Below are 27,584 nucleotides of genomic sequence, written 5' to 3'. Positions count from 1 at the left end.
TGCCTAACTTGCAAGTCAGTACTAAAGGCAAACTACAAACTTGCATTATTTCCACTGTATTGTTCTGCACCGTTACATTGACACACACACACACTATATAATAGCCAATTTACATTTAATTGTCAAAACAACTTAACCACTATGCCAGCAGAGTTACAAGCTCTAATGTGAAACTTGTTTTTTGTAGCCTATGGCTGCAGCCAACTGTGCCAATTAGTTGTATATGACTGAATTATTGGAGTTAATTTCAAATAAATGTATACATTAAGAAAACATTAATATATATATATATATATATATATATATATATATATATATATATATATATATATTAATATTTGTTCTTAATGTATAAATTAAGGCCAATTGTAAGGGGGACAATTGCCACAGGGTTGAATTAACTCAGGGGAGAAATGTCACATGGACCAATTGTTGCGGGGTTAAAATGGGGATTAATTGATGTGCTCCCCAACACAATTGTGCTTGTGCTTGTGCTTCACCTGTTAATTGGACGTTATTGGTTTGAAAGACAATTATATAATTCTCGTTTCACCTGCTGAAGGATAAATTGACTAACATCCTCTTACTGTGAAGACAAAGGTATGTGCTGTGTTAGCATATTATGCATCAGGCTCCTTCCAAACTACATTAGGGGACATTGTGGTTCCACTACAGGAGGGCAACATTCCTCAGTCACCAGAACAGGCTGGATGCCAGTGTTGAGGGAGATGAAAGTGAAGAATCTGAAAGTGACCAGCCACCTGATTTGGCTGGGGAGATTGCAGGCTGAAAATGTTCCAGCTTGGCCAGGAAAAAAATATTACACAAGGTCTGGGATTAAATCAAAACTTCGACCGACACACTTATATAAAACTACAATACTGTACTTAGTGGCAGTTTCAGTATTTGTAAGACTTCTTTCTTCTCATTTTCAATGTAACCACCGTTACGATGTACAGCTTTGTAGCTTGCTATTTGCTGGTGGGTTTTAATTTAATCAGGTGATCTGCCTGGCCAAACAAATGCGTGAATGACAAAAAAAAAAAGTAACTTTAAAGCACAAGCACACATGATCTGCCCTCTCGTTCTTGTGCACACCCCCTGCAGATGCAACTCAGTAACATACCACCTTGCCTATGCAAATTTCTGTGGGAAACCCTGCATCAGCATGGATCCAATAGCTAATAGATAACAACGCAGCTCATCAATGTCATCAATGGTGGCTTTGGTTTTTATTTAAAAAAATGGACTCATATTTTTAACCTCTATAAAATAGAGGTTTGTAGTTTTATATTAACAGTTAGATTTATCCTTTCGATTTACAGCATGGAACACCAGATGTCTGTGTTTATATACCTTCATTGTTGTCTCTCGCAGGTACCAGCTTCCACCCTACATTTTATATTGAATAACAACTGATGTGATTGGCACTGGCTGCCCATTTTGGAAACCACACCAGCAAAACGTGGCACTTCCCCATTTGCAGGTCCTGATATTTTAGATTTTATACAGCCAGAAACTGCACTGCAGTATTCCTTCCTGCAACTCTCCTGCAACTTTTCACTTACGCAGCTTGCAAACATTTTTGATTTAATCAGGCCCCAGACCAAATCAATGTGATTGTGCCACAAAAGTTAATGCAAAAGATTTATTGGGAGCAAATAAAAACAAACCAAACACACAATAAAGCATGCCTAAATTCCTTGTATCAGAACAAGTTCCTTTTGCAATGAATTTGCACTTCTGCAATATAGAAATTTGAAGTCCACTTTTTATAGCCATTGTCTACGCTGTGAAAAAGTTCTGCAATTAGTAGAAGAAAGTGTGTGTGTATATGTGTATGTGTAACATGAGTCGCATTGTATACATGCATCAGATTCTTGTCTAGGGATGTGACATCGTTAAAGCATAGACATGAACACAGTGAGCACCATTTCATTAACAATACATTACAAAAAATATGCTTCTCCTTATATACTGCCCCACCTTATATACTGGGTGCCCTAATCTCCCATGTTATTCTATGGGGGAAAAAATCAAAATGCTCCAATCGGTTCAAAATCTTAAGGATTCTGTAGGTTGTGTTAAAAGGAATCAATATTTTTCTAAATTGAGTTGGCCTTTATTTAAAATGAGTGGAATATAGTTAATTTATAGGTAGCATTCAATAAAAATAAATAAACATAATACATCCATTATTTAAGTAATTAAAGCCTTTTTATTATTTTATTTTTTCTTCCAGGAATCCTGCTGTTAATTTCAGTAAAACATTTTTTATCACTCTGATAGGTTTGGATAAAATCACAATTTTAAGCCTCTCTCACACTGTAAATTTAGAACACAGTATCTACTGTTGCAATTATAAATTGCGATTATTAGGTCAAATATTGGTTTTGGTTTAAACTAAAGACTTGGAAAGTTCCAAAAGGTTTTCATTAAACTAAACTTTAAATGAAAAGGGACTAATTTCTCTCAGCTTCTGTTGAAAAGGTTTAATTTTAGTAGAAAAACATACTCATTCCAAAGTAATCAATTTGAAAAACAAATATTCCTTTCTTTTATCTCCTTTTTGTTTCACAAAACAAACTATCAGGAAATGTGTAATATTCTTCTGTCTGTTATACTCAAAACATCCACTAGATCAGTGGTTCCCAAACTGGTCCTGGGGGACCCCCTACCCTGCTGGTTTTTGTTCCAACCGAGCTCTCAATTACTTAATTGAACCTTAATTGAAGTAACATTCAATTTTTAAATTGTGTAAGAAAATAGTTGTTTCTTCAATACGTTTTTTAATATAATTCTATACTTTAATTAAAACCCCTACTGTTTAAAATAATTAAAAGTCTCTGATTTAGGAAATTATTAGTTCAATTAAGAGTTCAATTAAGTAATTGAGAGCTCGGTTGCAACAAAAACCAGCAGGGTAGGGGGTCCCCTAGGACCGGTTTGGGAAACAGATCAGTGGTTCTCAACCTTTTTTAGGGAAGGCACACCCAAACACTTGGAATTATCCTGAGGCACACCACATAATATAATGTTAAAACAGCAGTTTAATCACTGATTGTATAGCTTTTATATTGCTGATTGTAAATATGAAATCAGTGCACCATGCATTCCCAACAGGCAAATCATTACTGACAAAAATACAAAATAGGCCTACCATTATAAACTTTTCAGTGCAATTGCAATGGCCAGTCTGAAACAAGTTGAGGTTTAGACTGGATTTTTAGAACAGATTTTCTGTTGCAATTGCACCATTTTGTTCCCTTTCAAATGGAAAGACAGCCATTACGATTAATGGGGAAGAGCCTTCTGACCTGCCAATCATTAAAAGCCTGTACCAAAGCTGCCCAATAGGGGCCCTGCTGGCAGGAGGAAGACCCGCCCCTGGCATCTGTGAAAAGTCTCATCCTGAGTGCAGCTCCCTGCCATTTCTTCTTTCACCTGCCTGTGAATGTGCTTTACTGCTATTCACTTATGATTGCCTTAAAGCTTGAGAAGTGTGCTCACCTGCTCTTTGGAGTGCGGTCTGAATTTTTGCTATCCTTTTCGGAGTATTTAAAAAAAAAATATTGTCTCTTCAGACTACAGCCTTTTTCATTATTCTTATTCTGCTTCTCTTCGGAGGTAAGTGCGTGGTAGGAGTCTCAATCTGAGCCAGCCTCAGTCCCTTCACTGCCTCCTCGCAGGTGCTCCCCCAGTAGGAGAGCGCGTTCCCCGAGAAGAAGGTCCCCGAAAGCATTGCTCCTGCTCCAGATCTGCTAGATGCTCCGCTTCACGAACTCCTCCACATCACAGGAGACAAGGAAGCAGATGGGATTGCGACTCTGATTAAGACAGTTGGGGAGCTGTCGCACAGGCTGGACTCCCAGCAACAGATGCTGAACTCTGTGGTGGCGTCACTTCAGACAGAAGAGGACGTTCACCGTCTCCCTCTGCTGCCACCACCACTAACACCCCCACCGGAAGAAGCTGTGTGCTCGGACATATCGGATCCTCCCCAGAGGAAACCGAGGTGGCAAGTTGAGTGTCGGAGCACTTTCAAGGGCCAAGCATGGAGTTTAAAGTCAGTGACCTCAATGTACTGGCAGGCACTGTCCTGGTGGAGAAATCGCAACATTCTGCGCCTCGGCTCCCCCCTCGGATGCCTGCACAGACGGGAAGTTATCACTACAGACGCCTCCGGGACAGGCTGGGGCGCTGTCCAGTCAGCCACACACATCAACGTACAGGAGCTGCAAGAGGTGCGACTGGCGCTTCACCACTTTCACCATGGTCTAGCAGACAGACACGTCCTTGTTCGGATGGACAATACGTCAGTGGTGGCCTACATCAACCATCATGGAGGCCTACACTCCCCCAGACTACATTGTGTGGCGTGCATACTTCTCCTGTGGGTGCAAGACAATCTCCGCTCCATATGGGCAATACACCTGTCGGGCGTGTCCAATACAGTGGTGGACATTCTCTCCAGGGTGGAGACTGAATCCTCAGGTGTTGGAGCAGATCTGGAAGAGGCTGGGATGAGCTCAGGTCGACTGGAGACTGGAGGCGGCCCCCTGGCTGTGGACACCTTTGCCCACACATGGCTACAGGAACTGTTGTATGCCACTGCCACTGCCACTTCTTCCACTGACACTGGAGAGGATTCACCAGGAAGGAGCTCAAGTTCTCCTGATCGCCCCCTGGTGGCTGAGGGTATTGTGGTTCGCAACACTGACACAGATGATCAGCGCGAATCCATGGCAGATTTGTGAGATTTGGAAGTGCTGAAAAAATAAAGCAGCGTCTCCATCTTTTCATCACGCACACTTCATCACAGGGTACATTTCATCACCGGGTACATTTCATTACCAGCGTCAGTTGATCACCAATATTCATCAGCATATTCAGTTACAAACTACACACAATCGTATCTTCCCTGCTAACACATAACACATTTGATTTAGATCGAATATTACAGTTATGGCAGTTATCTTTCAAGTCAGAAGGGCTTGCACCCGCACTACAGCCCACAACTGTGGCTGTAGGAGATCTCGCTCTCTCAGTTCACTGAGAACGAGCACTGCTAGCCCTCCCCATCCGTGCGTGTAAGCCTTGGTTTTAGATCCCACTATGGCTGGTGGTATACTACCCTCGGCCCCCTTGGACCATGGACTCCGCGTCACCCAGTGTCCCCAGAAACCCCATCACACACGGTGTGGTTAAGCCTACGGGCCTACACAGCGCTTGTATCCAGCACCTGGTGCTTGGCATACACAGCATTCTGTCCGGTAACAGCCCCCATGTACATAAACGTTGCTGGGTGGAGACGCACTTCCAGTGGCGAGCCCGCTAGGTGCTCCACCTGTCGCAGAGGCATTTCAATTGTTGTGTGTCCCTGGTGCAAACACTGACCAGCGCCTCTGCTGCACGTTTCCCTCTACACGCTTGTGTGTACTCGGCGATGAGTTCCTCTCACCCCCGCCACTGTGCCGCTTGCGGCCAATTCACCTTGCCCACCTGGAGTGGGGAGGTCCTATGCCCTGTCTGTCTGGGCACTGACAGCAGGCGCAATTTGGCCACGACTTCCATGTCGCTATGGCAATTGACGCCGCGCCCGAAGGTCTCCCACTCCGGTGAGTGACAAGGGGGTCTTGGGGGCGCTGGATCTCCATCCGGTCCCTGAGCCCCTCTGCCTCCTCCAGGGTTGTTGTGCTGGAGACAGCCACGCCTCCCACGCTTGCATCACCACCTGCATCTGCTGCCATGAGGGCTTCTGCTACCACACCTGCCATGGCAGCTGCCTCCCCCCGCTGCAGCCGAGCCCCCCCTGCCTGCCGTGCCCCACTTACACCCTCCACTTCAGGGAAGAGTGGCGGAGCAACACCCATAGGCTCCCTCACCCTCTTCTGGGGTGTCCAGAGGGTTGTGGAGTCTCTCCAGCTCCCCTGGCCCTCTGATCCTGCCCCGCCGCACTCCAGGTTCGAGAGGCAACTGAGGGCAACCTGGAACTATCTGGCAACAGCCCCCACCCTAGCCAGGAGAGGGGAGGCTTATGCCAGGACCCAGAGCATGGCAGAAGTGGACTTTGATTAAATTTCCACCATGTCTCCCTACCGCCGCTGTCCACGGAGTCACGCAACCTGGCAGTGTCGCGTGACGTAGATGCTGCTCCGAAGGGCTAATGAGGCAGGAGCCCAAGTGGCTCGTCTCAGGAACATTGAGAGCCTGCTAGCCCTGTATTTGGCCCAGCTGGCAAAGCCCTCGGAGCACAATTGCGCATCACCAACCCAACCCCCTATCTCTGAGATAGCAGCGGCAGCTGACCAGCTCGTCACAGTGATGTGCCAGGGGACAAGCGCTCCCAGGCACGACGGGTTCCTGAGGCAGACAGGACTCACCTCATGGATGCCCCTATCTCACCGGGCTTCACCTTTTGCCCTTTTGTGGAGGAGATGCTAACACACACCCTCCAAGAGGGGGAGCAGTCCCTGCAGCTGGCCTGGGTTTATCCATTGTCTGTGGCAGCTCGCCAGCAGGGAGGTCCCCTGACTGTGGCTTCCAGGCCACAGCCCAGACCACAGGCCAGACCACAGCCCAGGCCACAGCCCCGCCCAAATGCCGATCTCCATCAGCATCTCACTAGCAGGCAGGCACCCCCCCAGGGTCGCCTCCCTGGCCCCCGGCAGCCTACGGCAGCTCGTGGTAGGAGGGGGCCTGGCCCGACCCCACCTCCTCCATCACCTGAGCTATGTCCCTGAGGTGTTCCAGCAGCCTCTGGCCCAACCTTACACAACCTAGAAACTCTCAAATTGGCAACTCTGCACCCAAGACTCTTGGGTGCTCCAAATTATATCAGTTGGCTACTCCCTACAATTTCAGACACGTCCACCCCACTTCCTGGGCATGGTGTGGACACGAGTGAGGACCCGTTGCTGTGCGCGGTGCTTCATTTCAAAATCACCGCTCTCCTGGAGAAGCGAGCAATCGGCAAAGTGACCCCGCCGGGGCAAAACAATGGATTTTATTCCCCATACTTCCTTGTTACCAAGATAGATGGCAGTTTCCGCCCCATCTTGGATCTGAAGCGCCTGAACCACCACCTCAAGATTCTGAACCTGCGCACCATGTCCCAGGCCATCAAGCCCGGCGACTGGTTCACCACGGTGGATATGAAAGATGCGTACTTTCATATCCCCATTGCGCAGGCGCACAGGAAATTCCTCTGCTTCGCCTTTGAGGGCTGAGCGTTCAAGTTTGCTGTTCTCCCCTTCGGCCTGCCTGCCTGTCCCCTTCGGCACTTTTTCCAAGTGCGTGGACGTCGTGTTAGCCCCCTTGCATTGCCAGGGGGCCCACGTCCTCAATTATCTAGATGACTGGCTGGTTTGTTCTCACTCGAGGGAGTAGGTTCAGAACCGCATTAACCTGATTTTAGGCCACCTCTCCGATTTGGGCCTCCGGGTCAATCGAGAGAAGAGCTGCCTGATGCCAACTCAGCAAGCACAGTTCCTCGGACTGCGCCTCGATTCCATTGCCATGCTCACCACACTGGTGCCAGAGAGATTTGCCTCAATACGCACGTGTCTCTCCCTCTTCCAACTGAGAGCTTGTGTCAGGGTGTCCCTTTGCCAGAGGCTGCTGGGCCTCCTAGTGGCTGCATCACAGACCTTCCCCCTCGGCCTCCTCCAATTGAAGATGCTGCAGTGGTGGTTCAGGTCTCTCAAGATGCACCCTCGCCGTGATCAAGCTCACCCAGTCAAAGTCACTCCGCATGCTGGAAGGCGGAGCCCTCACAATTTGAACCTCGGTGTGCCCCTGGGGCCAGTCTACCACCGAGCAGTCATTACGACAGATGCCTCTAAGCAAGGTTGGGGAGCAGTCTGTGATGGACGTGGAGTCTGAGGCAGGTGGACGGAGCCCGCACGGGCCCTCCATACCAATGTTCTAGAGTTACAAGCAGTACTCCTTGGACTGTCTCATTTCCTGCCAGTCCTATGGGACAGACGTGCTGGTTCTGATGGACAACACAGCAGTGGTTGCCTATCAACAGGCAAGGAGGTCTCCGGTCACGCAGACTGTACTGTCTAGCACACCGTCTGCTTTTGTGGGCGCAGCCATGGTTCCGCTCCATCAGAGCAGTTCACCTCCCAGGCCTGTCCAACACGGTTGCAGACCTCCTCTCGGGGAGCCCCCGGGTCTTGGAATGGCGACTCCACCCGTACAACAACTGTTATATATATATATATATATGTGTGTACATAATATGTATTTCATATTTCAAGTTAATAAAATATGTATAAACTGTTTTATGTTGTAAAATATAACATGTCAATAATTGTGATATAGCCCTATTTCAAACACCCCCCTCTTCCCCGTCTCTCTCTCTCGACTAGTTAATAATAATAATAATAATCACCTGGTGTCCTGCACATTATGTATTCATGCTGGTTCATATGTAAGTATTCCTCCCAATATGTATTACTGGAATAGGTCATGTAAACAGCTTCCCTCACACTTACTGCAGAAAGTCTGTGCGACTTGAACGCACCCTTGTAAACAAGCCCACTGAGTGATGCATTAATTGATAAAAAGGGAAGAAATTAAAATGTTGGAAAACATTAGAACTAAGGGTGGGTGAAACAGTTGAAAAGCAGACTAAAACTTACTGGGAACTGTCTAGAATCAGCATATACAAATTGGGGCTATAGAGGTTAACTCTTACACCCTCCGCTTACAATAGCAAGGCTGGCTGCTCTACTAGTGCACATAGTAGTCAGGCCGTATCTACTTGCACAATATCTGGCGGGGACAATCAAGCGACTTGTGTGGCCTCTGCGCATTGTCATGCCAGTGGACTCCTGATCCCATAGGAACGGGGCCACAGACCCAATGAAAAAACAACAAAATACATAGCCGGCTAGTCAACACAGTAGCAGAGCTGAACAACAAAATGCAATATGTACATATCCCGTGACAGCAAGACCTTCATGCTGTCAGCGCACAGCACAGGAGCATCCAATTCAACTGAATAGTACAGAGTGGAAGATCTCCATTGTGCTGACAATTAGATTTCGTACAAATGAAATATATACACCACATGGCGCAGGAGCCAGATCATATGTCACACGTTGGGACATCATAGCGGTGGCCACTTTCTCCACTAGCACAGCTAAGAGCTAGGCAGAACCAGCTCGACTGTGTCGTGACAAACAAACTATATACATCACGGGGCACAGCAGCCGGATCATGTGCAACACGCGGAACACAGGAGCAGTTGAGGCCTGCTGAATAGCACAGCTAACGCAGGGCAACTACAGCTCTTATCGATGTACACAGCAGGGCACTGGAGAAGCTCAAGTGCCCTTTGCTGGAGGACAACAGCAGCGGTCCCCTGCTCCATGGCGTAACACAGCCAGAGCAGGCCACAGACCTGCTGACCAAGGAACTATGAACACAGCGAGACAGTGAAACTCGAACGCCAAGAGCTGGGAACAGCGGCAGTGAGCTCCATTCTAACCTTTCCAGAATGGAGCCACACCGCATTTATATATATATATACAGAGCAGGGTACAGGCCAGATGCATGCACCACCGCAGCACAATGTATAATGAACTAACTACATACAGTGCGACCTCGAAAGGCAATGTACCTGGAGGCTGCATGACAGACCCTGGGAACACATCCACAGGGCTGTCAGCAAGTCCAGGAGCAGCTCATGTGGGTACTCGACTGGAAGGCATAGTCCGGTGGAAGGGAAAACACTGTTCAAATAGCTCCAACAGGATGCGCTTAACAGCGGCAGACTGGGAGAGGAAAGGCAGGAGCCAGAGCCCATAGGCTACTGGGGCTCGACTGCAGCCAACACCAGGTTCCCAATGGAAGGGACCGGTCCAGTCATGTCCAACCTGTAGAACCGGGAAAATGTAAGCGGCAAGGCCCAGCTGAAGCCACACAAATGTCTGCCAAGGGGGCGCCTTGAAAAAGGGCCCATGATGTGGCAATGCCTCGACACAAGTGGGCCACCAGGTGTTCAGGCCATGGTAATGGTGTCCACAATCCAATGTGAGAGGCGGTGCTTTGAAAGCGCCTGGTCCTGTGTCCGCGCTCCGTAAGACACAAACAATTGGTCTGAGCGCCGAATGTCCTTAGTGCGTTCCAAATAGCACCTGAGGGCCCACACAGGGCAGAGCAGGTGAAGCCGACTCTCTTGCTCAGAAGCGAAGGGAGAAGTATAAAAAGCCATCAACACAATAGGCCTGTTGACATGGAATGGAGACAGCACTTTCGGGAGGACTGCAGGGTTAGGCCGCAGCGTGACCCTGGAGCCATCTCCCGCAAAACGGACAGATGATGGATGTACGAACAGGGCGTGTAATTTGCTCACACATTTTGCAGAGGTGATTGCCAGCAAAAACGCAGTCTTAAGTGACACCAGCTTCAGCTCAGCTGAGTTCAGTGGCTCAAATGGGGCTTGGGAAAGTATGTCCAGCAATACATCAAGACGCCATGTGGGCAGTGAAGGGGTGCGAGGAGGCCGCAGCCGTTGAGCTCCCTTAAAAACTGCACAGCCAGGAAATGAGACCCAGGGGGCTCGCCATCAATCTGGACATGACATGCGGAGATGGCCGCCAGATACACTTTGAGCGTGGACGGGGACTTGTCCTGGTCCAACAGCTCCTGTAGAAATTGAAATATGACCCCGATGGGGCAATTAATTGGGTCTTGAACGCCATCTTGACACCAGGTGCCAAACATCCAACAGCGGTAGGAATACTGCGACCTCATAGAGGGAGCTCTCGCCAATTGAATTGTGGCTACTACCACGTCTGACAGGACCCCAGGCAATCAGTCGCTTCTGCTCAGGGACCAGGCCCAGAGCTGGAGGAGGCCCAGATTGGGGTGCCAAAGCGTGCCCTGCACCTGGGACAATGTTATGGTACAACGCTTCAGTTGAAGCAACCCTTCGGATCCCAGTGAATCAGGCACCCCAGTGAGCGCTCAACAGGAGACGAGCACTCGGGAAGAACAAATTCACAGACACCGAAGTCTGTTCGTTTATCTTTGTTTATTGAAAGTTTCACATAGCCTTTTATACATCTACAAGCAGTATTTCAAAGGAGTTTTGGGGCAGTCCCGAAACTGGATGATATCTTCTTGGCATATGTCCGGGGCAGTTCCGAGACACGGGAAGCGATAATTAATAAGTTATTCTTTATAATTAGTTTAAGCATGGAGGCGTTGATATCAATGACACAGTAAACAAAATTTCATAAGGTTTTCTTTGTAATTAGTCCAGACATGGAAGCGCTGGTACCAAGTACACAGTGTACTAATAAAAACGTGTTAATAGATAATTTTGGTTCGTTACCCAATGAATTTCCACGGCAGCAGAAATCTGCTACACAGATAAGTCTGAGCAGAGAAATCATAATAAGAGCAGAGAAATCATAATAAAAACAAGTTTTAACTAGTAACTTACTGGAAAGTTTCTTATATTTTCTAACAGTGGGGATATACAATACATAGGGGGCAATTTTACCCCAACAGACAACAAGTCCGCTCTCACTGGCAGCTGCCAAGGCTCTCTGTAGAGGAGGGTGATCATGTCTGCAAACCAGAATCTGTGAGGCCACCGTGGGGCTATTAGCAGAACTGTCACTTGTTCTCTCCTGACCTTCTCCAGGACCACTGGGAGAAGGGGGAACAGTGGGAATGCGTAAAGGAGACAGCTCGGCCATGTGTGGGCTAGCGTGTCGATCCCTAAGGTTCACAGATGGAGAACCATAGTGGAAGCATCTGTCAAGGCAAAGATATATATATATATATATATATATATATAACATGAAGCACTTTAAAATGGCTCCGTCTGTCTATTACAGCTGCATACATCTGAGTTTTGTCCCTTCACTCATTTGGGCGCCCCTATGGATGGGCGGCACCCCCCGAGCATTTGCCTATTCCGCTTATGCCACGGGCCGGCCCTGACAATGACTAATGTTATTATAAAGCGCAGATTGTCGGCTATATTGTAGTCAGTACGCTATAGCCTACCGGATAAACTTTATTTCCGGCGGTTGAAGGAGAAAGTATTTATGACTTAATTTTGAGGTGTTTACAACTGAAACACACTATATGTATTTAATTCAAGTATTTATTAACATTTAAGAATGGATATGAGGAAGAAAATCACATACGCAGAGATATTTACTTTTAAATTGCAAAAGCCACACAGCGGCTATGGTGGTTCTAGTGTTAAACAATTTTTAATGTTATTGTCTGCTCATTTTATCTGACCTATTTATTAATTGTATTCTATTGTGTGAATAGAAAACAAAAAATAAATAAATAAAAAATAGAATAAAAAATGTAATACATCGAAATATATATATGATCTATGTGTTTATTTCGTTTTTATTTATTCATTAATGTAGGCCTATGTATTTTGTTATTTATGTATGTATTTATTTATTTATGTTTGCATACCCTCTGTATTTATTTACTGAATTGATAAACTTTGAAAAACCATCTGCCAGTCTAAAAGTCTGACATTAAGGAATATTCAATCTAAATCAAAAGAGACAGACCGTGTGTAATTTGTAACTGAATATGCATATTGCTGATGAATATGAAAAATAGTGATGAACTGACATTGGTGATGAAAAGTGCGTGGTCGCCGGTTATTAAATGTGCATGACGAAAAGATACGATCCCAAATGGCGTTGTAAGTCGCTTATATGTATACGGTATAGCCTATATATTTAAATATATTTATACTGTATAACAAAACTGTTGCAAGGGTGAAGGCAGTGAGCTGATAAGGGAGCCTGTCCCAAGGCGTACCGCTAGGGGGCCTCATCAACACAACTCCAGACAGGAACCACAGAGGCCCCTTTGGGCCACACCTGGGCTGTCCAGGAGCGAGGACTGCAGTCACGCTCATACCGGGAACCAGCAATCAGCATATACAAAGCGGAGATATAGAGGTCAACTCTTATGCCCTCCGCTTACAATAGCAAGGCCAGCTGCTCTACTAGAGCAGCTAGGAGCAAGGCCGTATATCTACTTGCACAGTACATGACACGGGGCAATCAAGCAACTTGTGCACCCTCTGCAAATTAACGATGTTGTGGACCCCTAATCCTGCAGGAGTGGGTCCTGCCTGGACATAACAGTATATACAGCATGGCAGCAGGAACATTCAAGTCTGGGCCTGGCCAGTACTTTGATGGAAGACCTCCTTGTAAAACTAAGGTTGCTGCTGTAAGAGATGTTGATGACACCAGTAGAGGGCACTCACCCTGTGTTCTTTGTGGATCCCAATGCCCCAAATACAGTGATGGGGACACTGTAATGTGAATAAGTGCTGTCCTTTGGATAAGATGTAAAACTGAGGTCCTGACTCTCTGTGGTCAATGAAAATCCCAGGGCATTTCAAGAGTAGGGGTATTACCCTAGTGTCCTGGCCAAATTTCCAACTACAGTGGGGGAAAAAAGTATTTGATCCCCTGCTGATTTTGTATGTTTGCCCACTGACAAATAAATGATCAGTCTATAATTTTAATGCTAGGTGTATTTTAACAGTAAGAGACAGAATAATAACAAAAAAATCCAGAAAAATGCATTTCAAAAAAGTTATACATTGATTTGCATGTTAATGGGGGAATAAGTATTTGACCCCTTCGACTTAGTACTTGGTGGCAAAACCCTTGTTGGCAATCACAGAGGTCAGACGTTTCTTGTAGTTGGCCACCAAGTTTTCAATGCCCTGGCTGAGGGAAGGAGGTTCTCACCCAATATTTGACGGTACATGGCCCCGTCCATCGTCCCTATGATGCAGTGCAGTTGTCCTGTCCCCTTAGCAGAAAAACACCCCCAAAGCATAATGCTTCCACCATCATGTTTGACGGTGGGGATGGTGTTCTTGGGGTCATTCCTCCTCCTCCAAACACGGCGAGTTGAGTTGATGCCAAAGAGCTCGATTTTGGTCTCATCTGACCACAACACTTTCACCCAGTTCTCCTCTGAATCATTCAGATGTTCATTGGCAAACTTCAGACGGGCCTGTACATGTGCTTTCTTGAACAGGGGGGCCTTGCGGGCGCTGCAGGATTTCAGTCCTTCATGGCGTAGTGTGTTACCAATTGTTTTCTTGGTGACTATGGTCCCAGCTGCCTTGAGATCATTAACAAGATCCTCCCATGTAGTTCTGGGCTGATTCCTCACCGTTCTCATGATCATTGAAACTCCACGAGGTGAGATCTTGCATGGAAACCCAGACCGAGGGAGACTGACAGTTATTTTGTGTTTCTTCCATTTACGAATAATCGCACCAACTGTTGTCACCTTCTCACCAAGCTGCTTGGCGATGGTCTTGTAGCCCATTCCAGCCTTGTGTAGGTCTACAATCTTGTCCCTGATATCCTTGGACAGCTCTTTGGTCTTGGCCATGGTGGAGAGTTTGGAATCTGATTGTTTGATTCCTTCTGTGGACAGGTGTCTTTTATACAGGTAACGAGCTGAGATTAGGAGCACTCCCTTTAAAACACTCCCCTGTGTTTAACAGTATCAGAGTAGAGCAAACAATTATAATGGGATTAATAAAGTGTTTACATAGCTTGTCTTTATTAGAATGGCATGTCAATATCATGGTTCAGGGACTAGCCCTACACCAAATAAATGAACACGATGCACTAGATGTCCTATCATCAATCTTTAATTTGCTGCGAGTGAGACACCAACTTGTTAAGAGCATAACCTATTAATAATATAATACAGCATACAATAAAACATAGTGAACATAGTGTACACTTGTAAACTTTAATTTAGGCTTCATGAATGGTATCTTGATTAATGCCTGCACATGAATGTCCGAATCGCTTTCTCACTCATTTGGCAGCTAATGCCTGTGATCCTGTGAAGGATCCACTCTCATTTCTATCCAACTGTGCACACTGCGCATGTCCAACCCATCATCTCCACCACGTCACTTTGTGTGAGGAGGTGAACTCACTCCTCACGGAGCCAGCTTAGATGTCTCCTTTTGATAAGGGCAATCGGTAATTTTATTACGTTTTTAGTTATGTTAAGATCTTTATTAAGTCCTGTACAAACCTTGTTTTGTTGGGATTGCAGGAGTGACATGCATGTCTGTGTGTACTCCCATTTTGGTTGAATTAAAGGGATGCGGGCCACCAATACCATGGTTTTTAAAGGGGGGAGTAGATTGATGAACAGTGGAATCTGGGTTATTGGGGTTATTTAAATACTTTTCTATTGTTTGGGAATTACATGGAAAACACAAAGTTACTTTGTGGATTTAGATTTTATTTTATTGTTAGTTTTACATAAAAGTTTTCTTTGTTGGTTTAAACTGTGGGAGGAGTCAGCCTGCCAGCACCAATATAAGGGTGCTGGATGCTTCAGTAGGGAGACTTTGCCCTGTACATATACTACCCTGGTTTCTGTTAAGACTGAAGTATGTAGTTGTTTAGTTGATGGTATTTTCAGTTACATTTAGTTTTTAGTTACAAAGAGTCCTGAGTTTATTTTATTATTTTGTTTTGTATAGTTTGTTTGGACTTATTTTTGCTGACTGTGATTTTTGGTTTTCTGCTTGAACACTGCCCTATTTTGGAATAAACTTGTTTTTTTGCACTACTCCTTTGTGTACCCACAACTTTGTCTCTCCCCCATCGAGCAGCTGGGAGGGCTCCCTTCACACTTTGGTATATATTTTTTGTGCAACGTGAAATTTTTTTCTGGTATATATTTTTTTTGCAGCGTAACATATTTTTTCTGGTATGTGATATGTCCACTTTGGTATGTTTTTTTTTTTTCCTGCTATATGATATATCCACTTTGGTATATTAATGATTTCTTCTGCTATATGACATATCCACTTTGGTATTTATTTTTTCTGATATTTTTTAATTGAATGGCCCCTCATAGACTGTGCACATTAGCAGTTCGCAATCAACTCTTTGTATGCTACAGTTCTACCACCAGATGGCAGGCTGTGACTAAACAATGACTGCCCATGCTGGGCACTCAAGTACTGCAGGCGGCTTGCGCTCAAGCCCCATGAAGCACTGTTGCACTTGCTATGGATGAGAGGAGGCTTGAATCAGGTAACTTGACTTCGCGACAGCTATATTATAGCCTTTCCATTCGGTAATGGCTGACATTCGACTTGAAATGGAGTTCCCTGAAAAATAAACACAGCCATTACCCTTTTGCGGTCAGATGACCTTGTGAGTGAAGAAATGGCAAGTTGCAGCTGGGAGAAGGAGACTATTCACAGGTGCCAGGGGAGGGACTTCTAAATGGCAATTGTATTCCAGGGGACATTCAATGAAAGTCAATAAACCAATATTGAACTAATAATGTAAATGTTTTAAGTAATATGTTTAGGGTTTAGCAATGTTGTACAAAAAGGTATTCTAGATTAGCAGAAGGATTTTAATCAATCATCAGAAATAATCATCCAGGGTATTGAATTGGTCATACATTTACAGAATGCGAGCATGCTATAAATTAGTCTTTGGTAGTGTGCTCTATAAGCAGGTTAAATGTCTCCTCAAATTTATGGATGAGATTTAGCAAGGCCTATGGGTAACATGAGTCTAAAGGAAAACTTAAACTTCACTTTATGCCTATAACAAATATGTATATGTATATAGGTGCTTTTCAATACCTGGGGAAACATTTCAGCAGGCACACATATGTATCTAACATAATTATTTCAGTGACTGTTCATGTATTAGTCATAAGACATAAAAACAATGAATTTACAATTTAGAACTTATGAAAATCACAAACATGTCAATCCTTTTTATATTGCACTTTGAACATGCATATTATTGTAAAGTGCAAATGTATCTCAACAAACAGAGGTGATGTATTCTTGTACATTCTTATAAAAAGACTTTTACAATAGTGACACTATATTCATGTTCAAACTCGAGTTTAGAAAGAAAAATATATATACAGTTCCAGAATTATTAAGGTTCATCTCTATTTGGATATTTACATATTTCCTTGAAAATTCAAAGTATGGCATTATAGAAAGCTCATGTGTACATCATCACATGGAGAACATGTCAGCTACTCTCAGCTTGTGTCATGTAAGGGTACTGATAGGTAGTTCTTCCAGATCCACTGACACCATGTATATTTCATTAATGATTGTAGAGCACACGTTCCAGCTCACCTTGCACTGTCATTTAGTATTTTTCTTTTCAGAAGATAACTGGCTGGGCTAGAAGCAGTACAAGTGATGTAAATTACTTTTCTAAATTTAACATATCTTTGACCACACATACAGGAGAAATCAACTATGGTTATTGTGTATTAAAGCATATTAAAGCTGTCTGCAATCCTATTTTAACACTCCTCCTAAGATCATGCCATAGGAATTCAATCAAAAAACAGTTAAAACCTGCTCTTACTGATTTAAATACATTAATGTAGGTTTAGTCTAGCTGTGTGTTTAGTGTCAATTACATGCTAATGTAACATGGTGCCTGGCATAATTTTATCTGCCTTGTACCTTTAATATCTCCATGGTAATGTTTTATTGTGCAGGTTTCTTCTGAGAAACACGTCTAACACATCTGTCCAAAATCTCCCATAGGTGTTCAATTGGGTTGAGATCTGGTGACTGCGATAGCCATAGCATATGATTCACAACATTTTCATACTCATACTCAAGATTCAGTGACCCCTCATGCTGTGTGGATGAGGACATTGTCATTCTGGAAGAGACCACTCCCATCAGGATAGAAATGTTCACCATAGGACAGTGGTTTTCAAACCGGTCCTGGAATACCCCCTGCCCTGCTGTTTTTTGTTCCAACCGAGGTCTTAATTACTTAATTTAATTGTATATAGCTTTGTTACTTCAATGAATGATTCAATTAAGCAATTAAGACCTCGGTTGCTCGGTTCATTAAACTACCCTCTGGCACGCTACAATAGTTATTTCCCCTATGTACACATATAGCAAGTATGTAACAGAAAGACTAAAAAGATGAGCCTCTCTGTTAATTCCCCTACATAAAATGCTGATAGTTTTGGATTGATGACATTTAATTTGGTAGAAAACATGAGAAGCTAATTATACATACATTATCTTATTTATTACATAAACTTGCCATCCATGGCTGCAGAACAATTAACTTTTAAAGGTGACTGTTCTTTAATAGTAATGGCTGCCCATTATTTAAATAATGTAGCATGCCTATCTATAGTCGTCCAACAGCTCACTAGACTTATGCACAAGAGGGTTATCAAATAGTTTGTATGTTAATCCATTGGCAATACAAGCAGGCAGTCTAAATTTGAATCATCCCAGTAATATTTTCAAATATCAAGCCTCCATTTCTGGTCAGTTGAACTTCCAGCTTTTGTGATGATTTATTAGGCTTAAATAATAATGTCACCTTACTTTTTATATTCCTTTTGACAGTTTGGAGATATACTTATTAGTATGATGGGATTTAAAAGTTAGCTCAATAAACATTTCAGATTCCTTACTGCATGTCCTTGCCAGAGGCTAGTTATTGGCACTTGCCCAATTCCTTCTAAAGACTCAGAATATGGTTTTAAAGTACCATGAGGAATTTTGAATGTACTTCACTGGCACTAAATAATGGCATAGCATATTTTACATACTTAAAGGTCTTAATCCTTAATCATATATAGCATAGGACTGTGTGCTACTTGTCCATGTAACTGGTTAATAGTTATTTTTCTCTCTTTTTACAATAAATACCTCTACAGTACATTTTTTCTTTCTTAGGTTAACTTAAAATACCAGTAAATACCAGTAACAATAATAATGATAATAATAAGGTATTTCTTATAAACAAGATTGTGATATTAATATATATTCAATGAATATAGCATTTTTTACAAGGTATTTCATTCCTGCTTTGCTTCTTTTCAGATGTGTTCACTTCACAGATTTTGTGTTTTTTTATTATAATGTGGGGTGATCAATTGAGTAAAATGTAACATAAAAAGACATACATTTAGTGTCACAAGCTATGGGGTTAATTAACCGTGACACGAGACTACGCCACCTTGTGTTAGAGTCAAGGAACTCAGGGTTCCCCTACACTGCCGCACAGCCGTGGCTCCCTTCAGGTCCGATCGAACCTGTCTGCAGGCTTGGCTCGAACAGCGTCCTGCAGTGCCAAGGAAGACTGCTTTCCTCCCTTCCCCTGGCAGCCCAGTCCAAGATCCTTCCTGTCGGTTCTCCTTTCTGCCTGTTCTATACGCTCCGACAAAAAGGCCCGGCTTATATTGCCACAGAGAATAGGCAACAGGTGACCGCAATCAGGGAAGGAATTATCGGGCAATCAATCAGTTACAGGTTTGTGTCACAACAGCATAACCCGATAATCCTCCACACGTGAAAACAATTAAATGCCACCACCACAAACAAGTGATAATATCAACAAAATTAAAGATAGCAATAAGAACACAACAATAATATGTGAAATAAAAACGTGAAAGAAAAGTGCAAACAATATAAGAAATAAAATAATAATAATAGTGTGTCAGGTTCCACAGAGTCACCGTCTGTGACACCACCCCCTCCTGGATCGATTGTCGACCCCGACACTAACACCCCAATTCTGATTTTAATTAGCCCCTTCCCTGTAGCGTTGAGACCGTACTCCCAAATTTGCCCACTGTGATCTACGCAGTGGCTCGGCCCGAGGGACCTCAACCAACACTGCCCCCTCTAGTTCGATCTCTTCCTGATCACCTACCTCTGGTGCGCCAGGGGGCTCTTCATCTATTACAGGTGCAGGGCATGCTGGCTCTTCTATATGCCCAGAAACAGACCACCTGCCAAATCTAAGTCCTCTTGATCACGCCTCTCCCCCTCGGCCCTATCCAATGCGATGATTTCCCGTTCTTCCCCCATACAGGCATCCCTAAGGTGATGGCGGTTAATGGTACGTTCACTTCCCCCTCTCCCCTCTGGACAGACTCGGTACACAGACCCCCCTCCCCCCAGGGAGGAAATTACCACATAGGGCACCGGCAACCACCTCGGAGCCAGCTTCCCTTGGGCTCTACGGCTGAAATTGGGAACCCACACCCTCTCTCCCAGTAACAAGGGGGACTGGTCCGTCGCTGGGCATGGCGCACACCATCCCGACCTTGTTGTCGACGAGCCCTAGCAGAGACATGCTCATAAGCCTCAATCAACCCCTTACAATGCTTGGCCACCCAGTCTTCCCTGGTCTGTGGTACCAAAGATCGCCACGTCTATTGGAAGCTGGGCCTGTCTGCCAAACATTAAAAAGAAAGGCGAATAGCCAGTAGATTCATGTACCACATTATTGTATGCATGGACTAATTCTTGTAACCGCTCTGGCCACCTCTGGTGCTCCGCCGCACCCAGCAACCCAAGCAAGGAGAGTAGGGTTTGATTGAAACGCTCATAAGCCCCATTTCCTTGTGGGTGATAAGGGGTAGTACGACTCTTCCTAATACCATACATATTTACCCACTCACCCATAAGCTGTCATTCGAACCCGGCACCCCTGTCACTATGTAGCCGCTCAGGACAACCGAATGGCTGAATAACCGTTTTCCACAGCACCTTGACCGTAGTAGTAGCTGACCAATAACCAATATGTACGGGTACTGGTCATCAGCCCTACCTAAAGAGAGGTGATCAAGAGCAACCACCTCCATGGGGTAAGACGTATTAATGGAGGCCATGGGGGCCCCTCTCTCTGGAGACGCCCTCGTCCAAGAGCACTGTGGGCAAGCTGCGGCCCAAGTGCTCGAGTCTTCTCCTCGGGGTCCTCGTCCTGCAAACCGGTCCTACGAAATGTCTTTGTCAGGCTCAGAGCTGCTGGTTTGAACCTCACCCTCTTCAGCCACAGTCTACACTTGAACGTCCCCCTGTGCTTGACTCTCCCCGGGCAACCTGGACAAAAGACCTGCATTTTGATTTGTCATCCCAGGCCGATGGCAAATATCAGAGGTGTAATTTGCCAATTGAGCTGCCCACTGCTTTTCTGTGGCCCCCAACCAGGCGGTGTTAAGATGCAAAAGGGGGTTATTGTCCGTAAACACTGTAAAAGTCATGCCCCAGAGATTTAATGCCAATAGTTCAAGTTTAAACGAGCTATAGTTCTGATCGTTGTGCTCTGGGGGATGCAGGCTGCGGCTGGCATAAGCGTTCACACACTCCCGTCCTCCTTGAACCTGTGACAAAACAGCCCCCAACCCATCTAAGCTAGCGTCAGTATATAATTTAAATGGCTGGGAAAAGTTGGCAAAAGCCAGAATAGGGGCGCTCACTAACCTCTCCTTCAGTTTCTTGAAGGCAGCTTGACATGAAGGGGTCCAGGTTACAGTAGCATTCTTTCATAATAAGGATGCCCCCACCAGTAGTCCATGCAACGGTGCGGTCTCCTTTTTGAAGGCAGGGATAAATCACCTGTAATAACCCACAAATCCCAGAAAAGACCTAACCTGTCACACTGTAGATGGCACCAGCCACCCGGTTACTGCCATTATCTTTTCAGGGTCTGGGGCTACCCCCTGCTGGCTCACTCTATGCCCTAGATACCCCACCTCTTTCTGAAAAAACAAACATTTACGTGGTTGTAGCTTTAAGCCATAGCTATGTAAAGTCTGAAACACTTGACCAGATGGCACAGATGTTTATCAATGTCTCCTAAGCACCGCTGCATCAGTCGTTGAAAAGTGGCTGGCACATTGCACAATCCAAAAGGCATACGTTCAAATTCCAAAGCCCCAATTGGAGTAGCAAAAGTGGTCTTCTCTTTATCCTTCCATTGCCACCTGCCAATAGCCACTTGCCAAATCCATGGTTTAATACCATGCAGCCCCGGTCAGACTTGTCAGAGACTCTTCAATGCGTGGCAAGGGATACGCATCCTTATGAGTCACAGCATTACGTTTACAATAATCCATGCAAAACTGAAGAGCTTTCTTCTTCACTACTACTGGGGCTGCCCAAGGACCACTACTCTCTGTAATAACACCGGTTTCCTTCATTTGTTGTATTAGGCCTCTCAATTCCTGATACATAGCCGGCGGCACCGGGCGGTAATGCTCTCGAGTAAGAGGGGTAATCCCTGTGGGGAAATGATAGACGGCATCAGTTTTGCCAAAATCCACCTCATGACTGGCAAACACCGACCTCCACCGACGCAACAACCCGTCCAGACGCTCTCTCTGATCGCCAGATAATGCAGGTGTATCACTTGTCCACAAAGGTGACTCATCGGGCCCCCCCAGCTGGACCGGTCGTATTTTGCCCTTCAAATAACTGTTTCCAAACTGCGACTATAACATTCATACCTAGGATCCCTTCGGTTGTACTGATGATTCCATCAGCAACAATCACGACCCCCTTTTCCTTTACAGTAATTCCCCAATCCAGCACAGCATAGCCAACATATGGAATTTGTAGGTTGTTCGCTGCCTTGAGCTTTAGCCACGAAACCTCATTCTGATCTCCCATAACCAACTGTCCCAAATAACGCTTAAAGAAGGATTCACTAAAAAGTGCAACCTAGGATCCAGTATATAATATACAGGGGAGCCTCATCCCTTCTACCCTTACTTCCACCCCGGGACACTCCCCTACCATATCAGGCCTTGAAATATCAGAAGAAACTCCTACCTGCCCTACCGTGGTCGGGGGTAGTAGTTTAAAGCTGGCTGGCTACCTCGGCGGGCAGGACAGTTCCGACACATGTCCCTCCTGGCCACATTGCAAACAGATGGGTTCCCCACACTCCGTCCAGTGAAATTCTGGACGCCCCGGATAGCACCCTCCTCCTCTCCTCCAAGGGAGCAATCAGACAACACCTCATTCAGTCTCCTCCTGGTGGGGGGATTGGCATCATTCTTCCTTCAGCACGCGACACAGTTCTAGCACCTGTTTCCGCAACTCCTCACATACTTCTTGCTTAAAAGCAACTTTACAATCAGGGGAATTAGGAGGCGCCCTCTGCCTTCTGCCTCTAAAGCCCGAGCTTCTTTCAACACAGTTGCAAAAGACAAACACAGAGCCTGACGCATTTGTTCTAGTCGAATAGGCCCCGGGAGTAGTTCCGCAATATACTGATCTCGCAAGGTCTCTTCCTCCTGTGCAGATCCTGCAGGCTCTTCCTGGCACCATCTAGAAAAGAGATCACGGAGCCGGAGAGTGAAAGCCCCCATCGCCTCCCCTTTATTCTGCCTTGTCTGAAAAAATGGGCTCTTAGCCCTGCTTTAGATCGACGGGGGAGGTAGTGTCTAATACAGAGAAAACCAATTGACTAGTGGCTCGTTCCCCTTCTTCAAAAAATAAAATCTGTCATTTAGCATTCCCTTATAATGCTCCACACAAGAAATCAACTTCTTGTTGTGCATTTAACCTCTGCGCCCAGATCATAACCTGCACCTGGCCTTTCCATTCTTCATATGTTAACTCCCCGTCTTCCCCTTTAAACTTGGGAACCCAAGGCCACCCAACAAACCATGGCTTAAACAATCCCCCTGTGGTTGAGGGGGCTACCGGTTCCTGCCCATCCAATTTGGTGTGTCAAGATCCTGCCGACGCTATGCCAAATACATGTCACAAGCTATTGGGTGAATTAACCGTGACACAAGACTACGCCAGCTTGTGTTAGAGTCAAGGAACTCATGCCATACCCTCCCCACACAGAGCCCTTGGATCTTGAATCTCCCTGCTCAACCAATCAGCGCTTGCTTGACGCACAGGACCGCAGAGATGCGTGACACGTTGTTGAGATTTTCGTTGTTGAGTGCGCATCGGCTCCTCTGCAAGCCTCTGTGGGCTACACTTACCCAGAACCCCCTTCTCTGGGTTTTTACACAGAGATGCATGTGCAGAGATGCATATGCAGAGATGCATGTGCAGAGATGCATATGCAGAGATGCATATGCATAACTACACAGAAGCATAAATCGGACTTAAGCCCTGCAATGCGGGACATTGCGGAACACCCAAAAAAGAGAGTGGGATTAAATGAGAATCACATTAATTGCCACAGTTTCTCTTTTAAGTGCCACAGGATGCCTGCAAACACTGTGGCATGTAAGATTGTGATCAACTCTGCTGTTTCAATTTCATATGGATGCTGTTGCTCAAAACAGTGTAATGATAAATGGAGCTATCACACTGGGATTAATTGTCAGAGAAAAAGCTATCTTACCTAGGCAGGTCACGTATCACCACGCTAACTAGTTAGAATTACCAGCATATCCCTGTTGCCATACTGTTGGACCAATCACATTTCTGTGGATCCATGACAATTCGTCCCCACATTTGTATTTGTATCCATGAGTGCATTAACTTATTGTAAATCTGTAGAACATACATACAAGCGTTCTGTGGCTACCCTGTGAAGTGCGCTATACAAATAAAAAGTATTGATTGATTGATTGATTGATATACATATATACAGCCGAGTGACAAATTAAAGTAAAAACCTGAATAAATGAGTGGAGGAACATAACGAATGCACATTTGAGAGTTCAGTGGTACAAAAACCATAGGCACTGGTCTACAGAGATGGAGATGATCCTGTGCTTAGTATGCAGCTACTAACCAAATTTGTTGCAATTGACCCATTATTATTATTATTATTATTATTATTATATACCGAAAAATATATAATGTTGACACAAACGGTAGAAGGGAGTCTTTCACTTATAGTTAACCCAACTATTAAGGTTACTGTTACTGTACTGAGATTGACAGATTCAACCCAGAGGGCTACTTCTGGATCAGGACTGAACAAGAATGGGGTGTTGACAAGGTGTTGTAAGAGCATGTGAATTTATATTAGGACTGAAAACAGGAGATACATGCAGGTGTATCACTTGTCCACAAAGGTGACTCATCGGGCCCCCCCAGCTGGACCGGTCGTATTTTGCCCTTCAAATAACTGTTTCCAAACTGCGACTATAACATTCATACCTAGGATCCCTTCGGTTTGCATACAGTGTTATGCAAAAGGTTGGGTGAGTTTTTAATATGTTACACAAACATATTGTTTAAGGAGATTCCATAGGATCCTTCAAGAAACAAGATCTTTATAACAGTTAGCTACTAGAAAGAGAATGCATAAGATGGGCAAAATAGTTGCCTCTAATGATAACTATTATGTTGCTATACTGTTACAAAAATTGTCTACAGAGGTCAAAAACATTGTTGAAAAATCTGATAATATATACACTCACCTTAAGGATTATTAGGAACACCATACTAATACTGTGTTTGACCCCCTTTCGCCTTCAGAACTGCCTTAATTCTACGTGGCATTGATTCAACAAGGTGCTGAAAGCATTCTTTTGAAATGTTGGCCCATATTGATAGGATAGCATCTTGCAGTTGATGGAGATTTGTGGGATGCACATCCAGGGCACAAAGCTCCCGTTCCACCACATCCCAAAGATGCTCTATTGGGTTGAGATATGGTGACTGTGGGGGCCAGTTTAGTACAGTGAACTCATTGTCATGTTCAAGAAACCAATTTGAAATGATTCGACCTTTGTGACATGGTGCATTATCCTGCTGGAAGTAGCCATCAGAGGATGGGTACATGGTGGTCATAAAGGGATGGACATGGTCAGAAACAATGCTCAGGTAGGCCGTGGCATTTAAACGATGCCCAATTGGCACTAAGGGGCCTAAAGTGTGCCAAGAAAACATCCCCCACACCATTACACCACCACCACCAGCCTGCACAGTGGTAACAAGGCATGATGGATCCATGTTCTCATTCTGTTTACGCCAAATTCTGACTCTACCATCTGAATGTCTCAACAGAAATCGAGACTCATCAGACCAGGCAACATTTTTCCAGTCTTCAACTGTCCAATTTTGGTGAGCTTGTGCAAATTGTAGCCTCTTTTTCCTATTTGTAGTGGAGATGAGTGGTACCCGGTGGGGTCTTCTGCTGTTGTAGCCCATCCGCCTCAAGGTTGTTCGTGTTGTGGCTTCACAAATGCTTTGCTGCATACCTCGGTTGTAACGAGTGGTTATTTCAGTCAAAGTTGCTCTTCTATCAGCTTGAATCAGTCGGCCCATTCTCCTCTGACCTCTAGCATCAACAAGGCATTTTCGCCCACAGGACTGCCGCATACTGGATGTTTTTCCCTTTTCACACCATTCTTTGTAAACCCTAGAAATGGTTGTGCGTGAAAATCCCAGTAACTGAGCAGATTGTGAAATACTCAGACCGGCCCGTCTGGCACCAACAACCATGCCACACTCAAAATTGCTTAAATCACCTTTCTTTCCCATTCAGACATTCAGTTTGGAGTTCAGGAGATTGTCTTGACCAGGACCACACCCCTAAATGCATTGAAGCAACTGCCATGTGATTGGTTGGTTAGATAATTGCATTAATGAGAAATTGAACAGGTGTTCCTAATAATCCTTTAGGTGCGTGTATGTAAACTGGTAGAAGTAGGATATTCTGTTTTGAATATATGCTTTTCAGCAGCCTCTCTCTTATTAATTTAAATGTTTCTCATTTAATTATTACAGTAAAATATTGTTCAGCCTAACAAAGCACCTACTAAAATGTTGATTCAAGTGAGAATATTTCTCAAGACAAAAATTAATTTCAAATAATTAATATTCTATGAGTACTACATACACTAGGGACTTTCCTCTTTGGCTAAAACAATAAATCAAGGTCTGATGTCAAACTTAACATTATGTTACTAAGAATACAGCTATTTAAACCAATCAGCATTTCTTTTAACTTTACTTTCTTGCCTGTCCAGCATAGTTTTTATTCAAATGTATTCAGCTGAAGAAGAGCTTTTTTTATTAATCATCAGAGATGCTGAGTGAAGTTCACTCCCAGTCCCAGAACATATCATATTCAAACCACTGAAATGGTTATTAATGGGCACTTCACAATTCTATTCAAGTTATCCATTATTGTGATGTTTACTGTAAAGCACCAACAGTCCCTACCCCCTGCCCCCAATAGGGCTTCCTTTGATATTATCAAAGCTGTAATTTTTACAAATGTAATGTTATAGATACAAATATTTATGTTTAATTTATTTATGTTAAATCTGTTAAATTTGAACAAGATGTGGTTAAGATGTATCTGCATCCTAATTATGGGAAAAACATATTATTCACATTTCAATTCAAACACACTTTTTATTTTATATGCATGAAGAAATATGTTAAAAATGGGTCTTCTCATCCATGAAAACAGAATAGTGAGTATTTGGCTACGAACAAGGGAAAGTAGGACACTCATGGAAACTAACCTATTATTGATTTATGGCTGTACAGTGGTGTAGGTCACTTGACCAGGTCATCACTGTAAATGTGAATGTATTGTGAGTTGAAATATCTGCTTATATAAAGGTGTGGACAGGTAGCTATGTTTCGGAGGCAATTACAATCATTGAGAAGAGGTTGTAGTTGCATAAACATACCTTAGAATGGCGCTTTCTCCCTGGCACACTGTGATATTATCAGGTAAATGGGTAAACTCAGCAGCTTGCACAAGAAGTCCTGCAAAGAATAAAACAGCATGGTAATGTGCCTTTTTAAG

At 44.4% G+C, this 27,584-nt stretch overlaps 1 protein-coding gene across 1 annotated transcript in view; it reads right to left on the bottom strand.

Annotated features, from left to right (window-relative positions):
* Positions 1–27,584, bottom strand: part of iglon5 (IgLON family member 5) — a 326,672-nt gene that overhangs the window by 75,944 nt on the left and 223,144 nt on the right. Inside the window, exon 2 of the mRNA XM_066719470.1 lies at positions 27,466–27,544. Coding sequence (XP_066575567.1) covers positions 27,466–27,544 — 79 coding nt within the window. The remainder of the gene's footprint in view (positions 1–27,465; positions 27,545–27,584) is intronic.

The sequence above is a fragment of the Amia ocellicauda genome, chromosome 12, assembly GCF_036373705.1.
Source record: "Amia ocellicauda isolate fAmiCal2 chromosome 12, fAmiCal2.hap1, whole genome shotgun sequence".
In the NCBI taxonomy this organism is placed as follows: domain Eukaryota; kingdom Metazoa; phylum Chordata; class Actinopteri; order Amiiformes; family Amiidae; genus Amia; species Amia ocellicauda.
This window is presented reverse-complemented; position numbering and strand designations above follow the sequence as displayed.